The sequence below is a fragment of the Thalassophryne amazonica genome, chromosome 3, assembly GCF_902500255.1.
Source record: "Thalassophryne amazonica chromosome 3, fThaAma1.1, whole genome shotgun sequence".
NCBI lineage: Eukaryota > Metazoa > Chordata > Actinopteri > Batrachoidiformes > Batrachoididae > Thalassophryne > Thalassophryne amazonica.
Window position 1 is genome coordinate 47,637,833 of NC_047105.1, and position 12,514 is coordinate 47,650,346.

At 41.0% G+C, this 12,514-nt stretch overlaps 1 protein-coding gene across 9 annotated transcripts in view; it reads left to right on the top strand.

Annotated features, from left to right (window-relative positions):
• Window positions 1–12,514, top strand: part of atp2b2 (ATPase plasma membrane Ca2+ transporting 2) — a 488,858-nt gene that overhangs the window by 464,492 nt on the left and 11,852 nt on the right. For all 9 annotated transcript variants that reach the window (XM_034166183.1, XM_034166192.1, XM_034166187.1 and 6 more), the window contains 4 exons: window positions 9,705–9,884; window positions 10,020–10,107; window positions 10,487–10,593; window positions 11,301–11,492. In XM_034166183.1, the coding sequence (XP_034022074.1) occupies window positions 9,705–9,884; window positions 10,020–10,107; window positions 10,487–10,593; window positions 11,301–11,492 (567 nt within the window). The remainder of the gene's footprint in view (window positions 1–9,704; window positions 9,885–10,019; window positions 10,108–10,486; window positions 10,594–11,300; window positions 11,493–12,514) is intronic.

Sequence of the window (12,514 nt, forward strand, 5' to 3'; positions counted from 1 at the left end):
GCCTAGGCTCGTGTGTCATACATCACGCTGACAAAGTGAGGAACCTTGGGGTAATTTTTGATCCTAGATTGTCCTTTGACCTCCACATTAGAAATAATAATATAAGTACTGCTTTCTTCCACCTGCAAAATATAGTGAAGATTCGTCCCATCCTGTCTGTGGCTGATGCTGAGACCCTGATCCATGCGTTTATCTCTTCTAGATTGGACGACTGCAATGTTGAATTTTCTGCTTTACCGCAGTCTAGCATTAGGGCTCTCTAATTGGTTCAAAATGCTGCAGCCAGACTTTTGACACAAAGCAGAAAGTTTGACCACATTACGCCCATTTTGGCATCCCTTCACTGGCTTCCTGTCCCAGTGAGATCAGATTTTAAGGTTCTGCTACTAGTCTATAAAATTGTTCACGGACTGGCACCTCCCTACCTAGCTGACCTAATTAAACCTTATGTACTGGCCTAGGCTTTGCCTTCTCAGGGTGCAAGACTACTTTGTGTCCCTAAGGTGAGTACGAAATCTGTGGGTCACAGAGCTTTCTCTTATCGTGCCCCTGTTCTGTGGAATGATCTCCCTGCGTCAATTAAACAGTCAGATTCTGTGGAGACTTTCAAGTCCAGACTTAAGACGCACTTATTTTCCCTTTCATATGGTTAGCATACTGGTACAGTTTTGTTTTACGCTTTTTACACTTTTAATTAATTTTATTAGGAAATGGAGCGGGCCGTGGCCTCAACTTTACCTAAATTCTGGGTCTTTTAGTGAAGCTTAGGGCTAGTGGCCGGTGATCACCTTAGTATTTCTTCTGTTTTTCTTGTTGTTTAATGCTGGCAAATTATACAGTATTTCTTGTCTTTCTGATGCCTGATTCTGTTTTTTTTCTCTCTGTTTAAGCTGCAGCTCCATCCAGAGATGGGAGTTGTATTTGTGCTGGCGACCCTCCTGTCCTGTGTGCCAACAGCATTTCCTGTATATTAATTTTGTGAATTGTTCTGTAATTTATATCTGTAGCATGGCCCAAGCAGAGGGTCACCCCTTTGAGTCTGGTCTGCTTGAGGTTTCTTCCTCAGAGGGGGTTTTTCCTTACCACTGTTACTCTGGGGGTTGGTAAGGTTAGACCTTACTTGTGTGACGTGCCTTGAGGCAACTCTGTTCTGATTTAGCGCTATATAAATGAAATGAAACTGAAATAGAAAAAACTGAAATAATGAAATATAGGGGAAACTGAGGCCAGTCTCTGTAACATGGACAAGCAAACAAATGACTAAAGATTGTTGTATCACATCATTATTTAAAACTGCATTTCAGAACAAGCTACAAAAACTCATCCAGAACAAAGAATCAAAAGTGCAACACCAAAGGTTGTACTTGGACATGCCAGCAAGAACTGCCCAAGCTGCAAAAAGGATGTAGTTCAATCTTAAACTGTTATTGCTTTACTCTCAGCACATTTCATACGTAAATTTAATGACCAGATGTTGCACTGAGAAAGACTTGAGTTATGTAAAAGATGTCTGCCTCCAGGGAAAGGCAAAAAATAAGTCATTTTTGTTGCTGTATTAATATAACAAGTAAGCTGGCAAACTCTAAAAGATGCTTTTTCCTCTGTTTCTGTAGTCATTTAATGTGTGACATTTTCCGAACCCCTCTGTGCTCATGCTGCAACGCACTAACGGCCTTCCAGGCCTTTCAGTGTGACAATAATTAATAGTGGATGATACTGAAATTGAGACTGCATTCCCTTTGCTAAAAAGGTCAGAGACAGACAGAGAGTAGTAAAGATGCTTTGGGTTTGTTTATCCGACTCTAATTTCATCCTGTGGCGGAGTCCCACAGAGACTAAAGATGTAAGACACAGACAAAAGCCGACTGCAAGCAGGAACAGATTCATGTGAGAGGGATGATGGGCTGTGAGGGGAGCGAGAAAAGGACAAATGTCTAACAAATGTATTAGAGACAGGGGGGTTTTGGTTTTGGTGACTAGATTTTATTTTTAATAAATGTCCTCTCCTGGATGACCAGTGGTATAGAAAAGGACCAACTCAAATTAAAATACAAATAACCACAAAGTCTTATGTGGATGATGGTGATCCTGCACCAAAATACCTGCTGACCTTTTTAAAACTGAATTTTGTGGGGAGTTCTTGGAGGTCTTCATTGGTGACTCGTCTAGAGTCAGTAAAATGAATGACACATTGCTGCTGTCTGTTTCTCTGGGATTCTGATCCGTTCCTCTTTGTTGTCTGTTGAATTATCTCAACATTGCAATCAATTATTTATATGTAGATATTTAGTTGCAATATTGGTGTAATTACATGTTTTGTCAATCTTGTGTTTTGTTAGAATGCTCACAGTAGGTAGTAACCCCAATGAGTCTGGTCTGCTTGAGGTTTCTTCCTGTAAAATCTGAAAAAGCTGAGGCTTGCTCGTGGCGTGGGTAAAGTCTAGAACTTACTTGAGAGTGCTTAGAGGTGACTTATGTTATGATTTGGCACTCTTGCATGCAGTGGTGTTTGAAGGTTTGTGAACCTTTGAGCTTTTTTAATTCAGGCTTTTTTTATATTAAAGTATCTAAAAATATAACACAATGCTAAAATACGCTCGGCCATATGAGCATTAAATTCGGAAACAGAATGTGACCTTTTGAACTCTTAAAATAGGTCAGGTTGAACTTGTCCAAGGTCTGCGTCTCAAGAATGATGCCTATGAATTTGAAGACCCTGGCAGTAATAGGTCTGGACCTATGCTGAGCACAGACAGGCGGACAGATGCAAAGTCTTTGCAATACCCGATGATCATATTTTGCCTTGGATAATGATGTCTTTTCAACTCACATTGGAAATTAATCTCTACAACATGGCATAAATAGAAATATAAATGCCAAAACTATGGCATGCATAAGTATATACACCATCAAGTATAACACAACCAAATCATCGCTTTTGCAGCCAGTTTAGTCAGGCGATGGATACATGAACATTTCCAAGTTCAATTTATTTTGTTTATATAGCTCCAAATCACAAAAAACTGACTCAAGACGCTTTATACAAGTAAAGTCTAACCTTATCAACCCCCCTGAGCAAGCACACAGGTGTCAGTGGTAAGGAAAAACTTCCTTCAACGATACTGAGGAAGAAACCTCAAGCAGACCAGACTCAGAAGGGTGACCCACTTCTTAGGCCATTCTAACCGTTAGAAGGTTTTTTACAAAATTTGCAAAGCTGAAGAATCAGGAAAAAAAAATGCTACTGAATATGCCTTGGACTTCATTTACATCTGTTATTAAGACATACAAACAATATTTTACCATGTACTTGTAGGTTCAACAATACACCAACAGTTTTAACCACAGTGTAGTGTTGTAAATGTTAAATGGGACATTGATGCCAAAATATGTCAGGTGGGACATTGGTAGACTGAACTAAAAGTACTTTTTTGGATCCTATGTACGGTAGATTCATGCTCCTTCCACTGACCTGGACCAAGGCTGTGTCTTTAATACTTGGAGCTGGTCCCTGGACTGTGGCTGAGGACCTCTTCCAGTGGTTAGTGTGATGAAGTGGATGAGAGTGTATGACTGACACCAGATAATTGCAGGTTTGATCCCCAAGCAAAGTTGGCACCCATTCACAGCTGGGTGAACTGGGATGATACACTCTTAAAAACAAAAAAACAACAAGCCAAAAAAAAAAAAAAAACCAACAACCTGTTTTTGCAGTTCAAAAACTGGCAGCTGTAGTTCCCAGAATAATTCTGTAAAAAATACAGTAAAAATACAGCACAAGCTGTAATTTTATGGTATAAAGCTGTTGTAATAATAAAAAAATAAATTACATTTTAAACCAGTAACAACATTTTTGTTATTGTTGCTAGATTAACATTGTCATGATATTTTTAAAAACTAATTATTACGTCTATAGAATTTAAATGCAGTTGTTAGTTATAGTACATTGAATCCCATTCAATAAAATTTTTGTTGTGCTGCTCCTATTTTTCTCAGGGCCACCATAGGATGTTTGATACATGTAGGATCCACATGTTGATAATAAGGCTTTTCCAACACAACTCCAGCTGTCTAAGGTGGATGGACCTTTGGGAAGACTTGAACTTGGGTTGTTTCATTTGGGTAACAAGCATGCTGACTGCTTATGCCACTATGCTGTAGCACAGCAGGAACTACTCTGAAATTATTATGACTTGTATGTCATACTGCCATATTAATGTATTTTTTAATGTATTTGTACAAGGTATGTTAATATGAGGAGTTCTGAAAAAAATCATATTTGTTTAGAATTGAGTAGGCTATATATCAATAGGATAAAATGGATTCTGCAGTTCATTACATTTTCAAACTAGCGCCCACTATCTGGCCAAATGGTGTTGCAAGCAGTTAGTGTGCTTTTTTCCCCAAACAGACTAGCACTACTTTTACTTCATTCTCCTTCAATTTCAACAGTTTTATACCATAAAATTTGCAGTATGCTGCAAAGGTATGCCAGGCCGTTTCTTTAGTTTCTACCATTAGTATCTACTGGCAGTAGATGGCAGTGTTCATTGCAGTGTGCCATACATTTGCTAAAAGTGATGAAGGACTTAAACAGAATTTTCAGTTTTCAAAGTGCCTTTTTTTTACAAATGGAAAAAATGACATATTTACAAATACATTACAATATTTATTTGTAAAACCCACCTCACGTTTCAGTAACTGTGTGTTATACCGACCAGCCAACCATGACATCAGGAAACTATTGTACCCATAATGCAATGTGGCATGTGTGTCTAAATGCTAAAACCTTCAAAATTAGTGCATTACTTTAAAACTAAAACATGTAGCTGATATTTTCACTTTGTAAAAAGACAGACACGATGTTAATTTCAATAACTTGTCCGGAATTAGTTTGTTTAAAATTATAACCTTAAGTCAAAACTTTCTGCCTGTGCAAGACTCCAGTGAAATGACCAGCAGGTCTGCATGGTGTGAAGAGAAATGATCCTTTTCCTTCCTTCCTTCCTTCCTTCCTTCCTTCCTTCCTTCCTTTCTGTGTGGTAGTCTGCTCTCTTCTGCCTGCAGAGGATGGAGCTCTACCATTCATGGCTGTCTGTCTGCTACAAAACATGTAACAGATAGGCACTAAAATCTTTAATTTCAGACTTTACAAATGTTTTTAACTGTTAAGCTTTATTCACTATGCCTGCAAAAATATGTTAACAGTCTAAAAGTTATCAGAACTAAATTTATCGGAGGCTAATTGGTCTGCTGATGGTTTTCAAAGTTATCTGGAAAACTAATACGCTAATGAAAATGTTTGATAAGTAGCGGAACTGTGCCCACCACTGTGTGTGTGTGTGTGTGTGTGTGTGTGTGTGTGTGGTGTGTGTGTGTGTGTGTGTGTGTGTGTGTGTGTGTGTGTGTGTGTGTGTGTGTGTGTGTGTGTGTATATATATGTATATATTAGTAGTCCAAATATGATCCCATAGATCCACTTGTAATTAGGATAGGGTTACAATTATTTGGGCATACACTGAAAAAGCTTTATTCATATTGTTTAATTTCAAATACCTTACAATATAATGCAGTTTCCTTCCCCCCTCATCCACATGGGTTAAATGTGTGAGCATAATGTATCCCAAGTTTGAGATGTCCTTGTCCTGATCTGTACATTTTAACACCAAAGACAGTCCACGCTTGAACACCCAAACTGGTGGTTAGAAATCACCTGACCTTCTAGCTGAGCCATAGCTACCATGTTAATGCTTTGTTCCACACAGTTTTATAGATATGTGCTATCCCCCTTCCTTTTCACCACCTATACAGCAGACTTTAAGTGCTGCACTGAGTCGAGGTATCTACAGAAATTTTCTGATGACACAGCCATAGTTGGGTGTGTGGAAAATGGTTGAGAGGATGAGTATAGGGACCTGGTTGACCAGTTTGTGAGGTGGTGTGGGGAGAATCACCTGCATCTGACTGTGGCAAAGATGAAGGAGATGGTGGATTTCAGGAAGAACAAACCCCCGCCTTCCAACGGTCTGCATCAGTGGGACTGATGTGGACATAGTCTTGTCATATAAGTATCTGGGCATCTACCTGGACAATAAACTGGAGTGGTCTATGAACACAGAGGCCATCTACAAGGAGGGCTTGAGCCAGCTTTACTCTTGAGGAGGCTCAGATCCTTTAATGTATGTAACAGGATGCTCCAGATGTTCTGTCAGTCTGTTATTGAGAATATGATCACTTTTCTGTGGTCTGCTGGGGTGCAGGCATCAAAGTAAAGGAAGCTAAATGAACTGGTCAAAAAGGCAGGGTCTGTTGTGGGCTCCAAGCTTGCTAACCTGGAGGAGGTGGTTGAGGACAGAATACTGGCTAAACTGCTGGCAATTAAGGGCAGTGCCTTCAACCCTGTCCATAAGACACTGGACAATCTTCAGAGCAGCTTCAGCAACAGACTCATACAACTATGCTGCTTAAGGGAACAATCAATTATACCATCACACTCTTTAATATATCTGCCTCAGCTAGACCTCTGGTCTTTGACCTAGACTAAAAAGCCTATACTGTGTACTCTTTATCTGTTGCACTCCATGTAACAATACATGTCTCTTAACACCATTGCTCCTTAATTAACGCACACTCTTAAACTCTGACATCAGATCCACTGCACTTCTCTATCTATCTATTGATCGATCGAACTGTAAAACTGCTGCGCCTCTTGATACTCAAAACATCTCCGCCTGCTTGCTGTTGCTACCCGCATCGACGTGGAGGCTGCCTGAATTCTTCAGGAGGAAAAAACTGTTATGTCAGTGCCTGATCTCTCCTCCTGGATGTTGAAGTGGGTGCTGTGGGAAACAATGAGCTCAGAGCCTTGAGTAGCACTTATTTTACGTTATTATCCGTATGCTGAGGTCAGGGTCAGGTTGAGTTGGAGGACTCCACATGGCATATATACATATTTGCACCTGCACACTGTTTATATGTGTGGGTTCAGGTTTGTGTGTTGCTCCACACATTACCACCTCCACATTTTTGTGCCTGACAACAAAATAGGTTATGGACATGACATGCTGACATTTTCCTGTAAATGTGACTCGACAAGTCCGATGGCATCCAGATGACAGATAATTCCAGGATGAATGCAAAGTTGGCAAGTGGTTTATCTGACTGGGTATCAGTTCAAATCTAATTCAGATTCAGATGAGCATCCAGATTAGGTGTGAATGGTGAAAAATTTTCTATGTAGGTTTGTGAGGGAGTCTTCCCAAAGGATCAGTAAAGTTCAGTGCAACTAAAAGATACCAAAAGACACTATAACCCTGCACATACCATTTTGTTCACTGGAGAAATTAACAATTATTTGTGCAAGCATTTTTTTAAATAACTATTTATACAAACATATCAACTGTACAGAGGGGTTTGTCAATATCAATATCTTTGTAGGGAAATGAACATCCAAGATCTTTAGGTACCGCTGGAATTACTTTGTGTCAAGAGATGTTACTTAGAGAGACTCCGATGAGAACTACCAGTTCCTGGAAAATTTGAGCAATCTATAGCCCTTTTCGTGCATTCTAAGGCAATCTGGGAAGTTAAACACTGACTTTCTTCACATCATTTTTCATACACAATTTTAATTTTAAACACAGGTGGCTTAATGGTTAGCACTCACGGGAAGAAGGTTCTGGGATCGCTTCCCACCTGGTCCTTTCTGTGTAGAGTTTGCATGTCCTCCCCATGTTTGTGTGGTTTCCCTCCATGTGCTCCGGCTTCCTCCCGCTTCCACAGATAATGGAGGTTATAGGTGTACTGGAAACTTTAAATTGACCGTAGGTGTGCGTGCAAGTATGGCTGAGTTTGTCCAACAAAATGTGGCCTTGTGATAGAGTGGCGTCCTGTTCTGGAAGTACCCCACCTTTCATCCTATGACTGCTGTGACAGTCCCCCCGCTCCTCCCCGTGTCAATCAATTAATTTCAATCAATCAATTTTATTTATATAGCGCCAAATCACAACAAACAGTTGCCCCAAGGCGCTTTATATTGTAAGGCAAGGCCATACAATAATTACGTAAAAACCCCAATGGTCAAAACGACCCCCTGTGAGCAAGCACTTGGCGATAGTGGGAAGGAAAAAACTCCCCTTTAACAGGAAGAAACCTCCAGCAGAACCAGGCCCAGGGAGGGGCAGTCCTCTGCTGGGACTGGTTGGGGCTGAGGGAGAGAACCAGGAAAAAGACATGCTGTGGAGGGGAGCAGAGATCAATCACTAATGATTAAATGCAGAGTGGTACATACACAGCAAAAAGAGAAAGAAACACTCAGTGCATCATGGGAACCCCCCAGCAGTCTAAGTCTATAGCAGCATAACTAAGGGATGGTTCAGGGTCACCTGATCCAGCCCTAACTATAAGCTTTAGCAAAAAGGAAAGTTTTAAGCCTAATCTTAAAAGTAGAGAGGGTGTCTGTCTCCCTGATCTGAATTGGGAGCTGGTTCCACAGGAGAGGAGCCTGAAAGCTGAAGGCTCTGCCTCCCATTCTACTCTTACAAACCCTAGGAACTATAAGTAAGCCTGCAGTCTGAGAGCGAAGCGCTCTATTGGGGTGATATGGTACTATGAGGTCCCTAAGATAAGATGGGACCTGATTATTCAAAACCTTATAAGTAAGAAGAAGAATTTTAAATTCTATTCTAGAATTAACAGGAAGCCAATGAAGAGAGGCCAATATGGGTGAGATATGCTCTCTCCTTCTAGTCCCCGTTAGTACTCTAGCTGCAGCATTTTAAATTAACCGAAGGCTTTTCAGGGAACTTTTAGGACAACCTGATAATAATGAATTACAATAGTCCAGCCTAGAGTAAATAAATGCATGAATTAGTTTTTCAGCATCACTCTGAGACAAGACCTTTCTAATTTTAGAGATATTGCGTAAATGCAAAAAAGCAGTCCTACATATTTGTTTAATATGCGCTTTGAATGACATATCCTGATCAAAAATGACTCCAAGATTTCTCACAGTATTACTAGAGGTCAGGGTAATGCCATCCAGAGTAAGGATCTGGTTAGACACCATGTTTCAAAGATTTGTGCGGCCAAGTACAATAACTTCAGTTTTATCTGAGTTTAAAAGCAGGAAATTAGAGGTCATCCATGTCTTTATGTCTGTAAGACAATCCTGCAGTTTAGCTAATTGGTGTGTGTCCTCTGGCTTCATGGATAGATAAAGCTGGGTATCATCTGCGTAACAATGAAAATTTAAGCAATGCCGTCTAATAATACTGCCTAAGGGAAGCATGTATAAAGTTAATAAAATTGGTCCTAGCACAGAACCTTGTGGAACTCCATAATTAACCTTAGTCTGTGAAGAAGATTCCCCATTTACATGAACAAATTGTAATCTATTAGATAAATATGATTCAAACCACCGCAGCTCATAACTCATAACATATGTATTATACTGTCATATTCACATATTGTTTTAAAATTTGATTATGCAGAATTCCATGTAAAAACCTCAGGCAGAATATTCCAGATATGGACACTGGTGATCCTACAGCCAAAGCTTCCACATTTCAAGTGGCAACATGATTTGAGACATGTACCATGAACTTGAAATTGGAATTTGTACTGATTCATGATGGAGGCACACTATTACACCTCTAGTACACATATCTCTAAGGTACTGAGGTATTTTGCACATTCTTCTTCAGGTGCCAGATGCCATCCAGAAGTGCCAGCGTGCAGGCATCACAGTACGCATGGTGACAGGAGACAACATCAACACAGCCAGGGCCATCGCCATCAAGTGTGGCATCATCCATCCTGGAGAGGACTTCCTCTGCATCGACGGCAAGGAGTTCAACAGGAGGATTCGCAACGAGAAAGGCGAGGTAAGTGAGACAGAGAAAGAGAGAGAGAGAGAGGCTGCAGACTGACAGGAAACTGCACAGAGTGAAAGCTCAGAGTGATGATCTGAACCATGACAGCTTGTCCCCTTCTCTCCATGTGTACATGTTTATATTCAGGTGGAGCAGGAGCGCATTGACAAGGTCTGGCCCAAACTCCGAGTTCTTGCCCGGTCTTCACCAACCGACAAGCACACTCTTGTAAAAGGTGGAGTGGCTGTAGTACTTATTACTGCTGAATGGGGTTTTTCCACAGCAGACATGTCGCCGTAGGATAAGCATAGGTGTGATCAGGGCTTTAATGATGGCTGCATTCTTTTACATTTGCCCTTTGCTCATGTGCACACTGGTTCACTGAGACACTCAAATGGAATAGCGCTGTTACTGTTAATAGTCATACCTGCGCTTCTGCTGCTATGATACATCAAAAAGTCTGCTGTGAAAAAGACTTGGCGAAATTAAAGTGAATTAGCTCCCAGACTTCTGTGTATTACACCTGCACAAGCGGTAAATACTTGCTGTCATGATGGAGCCGATCATGGATACAGTACTGGAATGAACCAGGCGTCTGTGTGCATGTGTAACAGGCATTATTGACAGTACCATGGCAGACCAGAGGCAGGTGGTGGCTGTGACGGGAGACGGAACCAATGATGGGCCAGCCCTAAAGAAGGCTGATGTTGGATTTGCAATGGTAAGCATCGACGCCTTTTCTTTTTTCTGTGTTTATTTATTCTTAATTATAGTGTCTGCAGATGTCCTCTTTTCCTCTGCAACAAGAGAGCAACTTCTCTGGCACCCATGTGTAGATTAGGAGCTCCTCCTAGTGGCTACCGGTGGTCATGCAATTTCCAAGCAGCAGTTAAAATAACATTATGCATCAGCAAAACAGTTTTTTTTATTATTATTTTGTTTTAACTGACATGGTTTTGTTTATTCAAATGTATGATGAATATATGAATTCTAACTTAATATTTTGCTGCTCACTGGTTTTTAGACTTATTTTTACCCTCTTCAAGTGAGTGTTTGAAGATTCTTTGCTAAAATTAGAATCAGATTTGTAGGTTAACACAGTTAACACTGCAAGGAAAACATTGCAAAATGCTGCAAAATGCACAGCAATGTACAGACTTGCATGGTGTTACAGTGGTGCATGGTGTTGCATGGCAATTCATGATGTTGCACAATAATGCACAGTGATGCACAACAATGGACTTCACAATATGACAGTCCCCTGTTAGATGAATAAGAAATCCTCACTAACTAGTCCAGCACACTCACATGTTAGCTTCAAGACATAATTCTCACAGTGCACAGAGATCAGCAAACACCTAACAACAGTTGCTGTGCTGCAGATAACATTAATTGCTATCTGACGGCACACTGTGCATGTTTTTCCAGGGTATTGCTGGTACAGATGTGGCCAAGGAGGCGTCAGATATCATTCTGACTGATGACAACTTCAGCAGCATTGTTAAGGCGGTGATGTGGGGCCGGAACGTGTACGACAGTATTTCCAAGTTCCTCCAGTTCCAGCTCACTGTCAACATTGTGGCCGTCATTGTGGCTTTTACTGGTGCCTGCATCACGCAGGTCAGAATGATGTATGATTGTCAGCATCAGGGTTATTTTTCAGGCCTGCCGATATGTTGTACGCATTGTTTAAACAAATATTCATTTAGTAACAGTAGAATTACAGATTTTCCGGGCTAGGAGAATATGAATATGAAATATATACAGCTTTAATACAGCTTTCAGGCTCCTCTCCTGTGGAACCAGCTCCCAATTCAGATCAGGGAGACAGACACCCTCTCTACTTTTAAGATTAGGCTTAAAACTTTCCTTTTTGCTAAAGCTTATAGTTAGGGCTGGATCAGGCGACCCTGAACCATCCCTTAGTTATGCTGCTATAGACTTAGACTGCTGGGGGGTTCCCATGATGCACTGAGTGTTTCTTTCTCTTTTTGCTCTGTATGCACCACTCTGCATTTAATCATTAGTGATTGATCTCTGCTCCCCTCCACAGCATGTCTTTTTCCTGGTTCTCTCCCTCAGCCCCAACCAGTCCCAGCAGAGGACTGCCCCTCCCTGAGCCTGGTTCTGCTGGAGGTTTCTTCCTGTTAAAAGGGAGTTTTTCCTTCCCACTGTCGCCAAGTGCTTGCTCACAGGGGGTCGTTTTGACCGTTGGGGTTTTTGATTTAATTGATTGATTATATATATATATTTAAAATACAGCAGGCGTCACCAACCCTGTTCCGGGAGAGCCTGCAAGTTCACATCTACCTACCCAAGTCACACCTGATGTTTTTTTTAAAGTGGTGTCTTCCAGTTCTTGATTGGCTGAGCACATCTGATAGAGTTAATTGCCTGGAAGTGGAACAAGGGAGAGTTAGAAAACATGGACGGCAGGGGCCCTACAAGAACAGGGTTGGGCACAGCTGCCGTAAAACCGTAAAAGTGTAGTCAAGCTGGTACCATGTCATGGAAAAGTGCTTTTAGAATACTGGTTAGGATTCTCAGGTATCAGTAACCATATAAACATACAGTCTCAAGACTCGACACAGGAAAACTGGACTGGACCCAGACCTGATGTGACAGACTGTTTGTTAGCAATG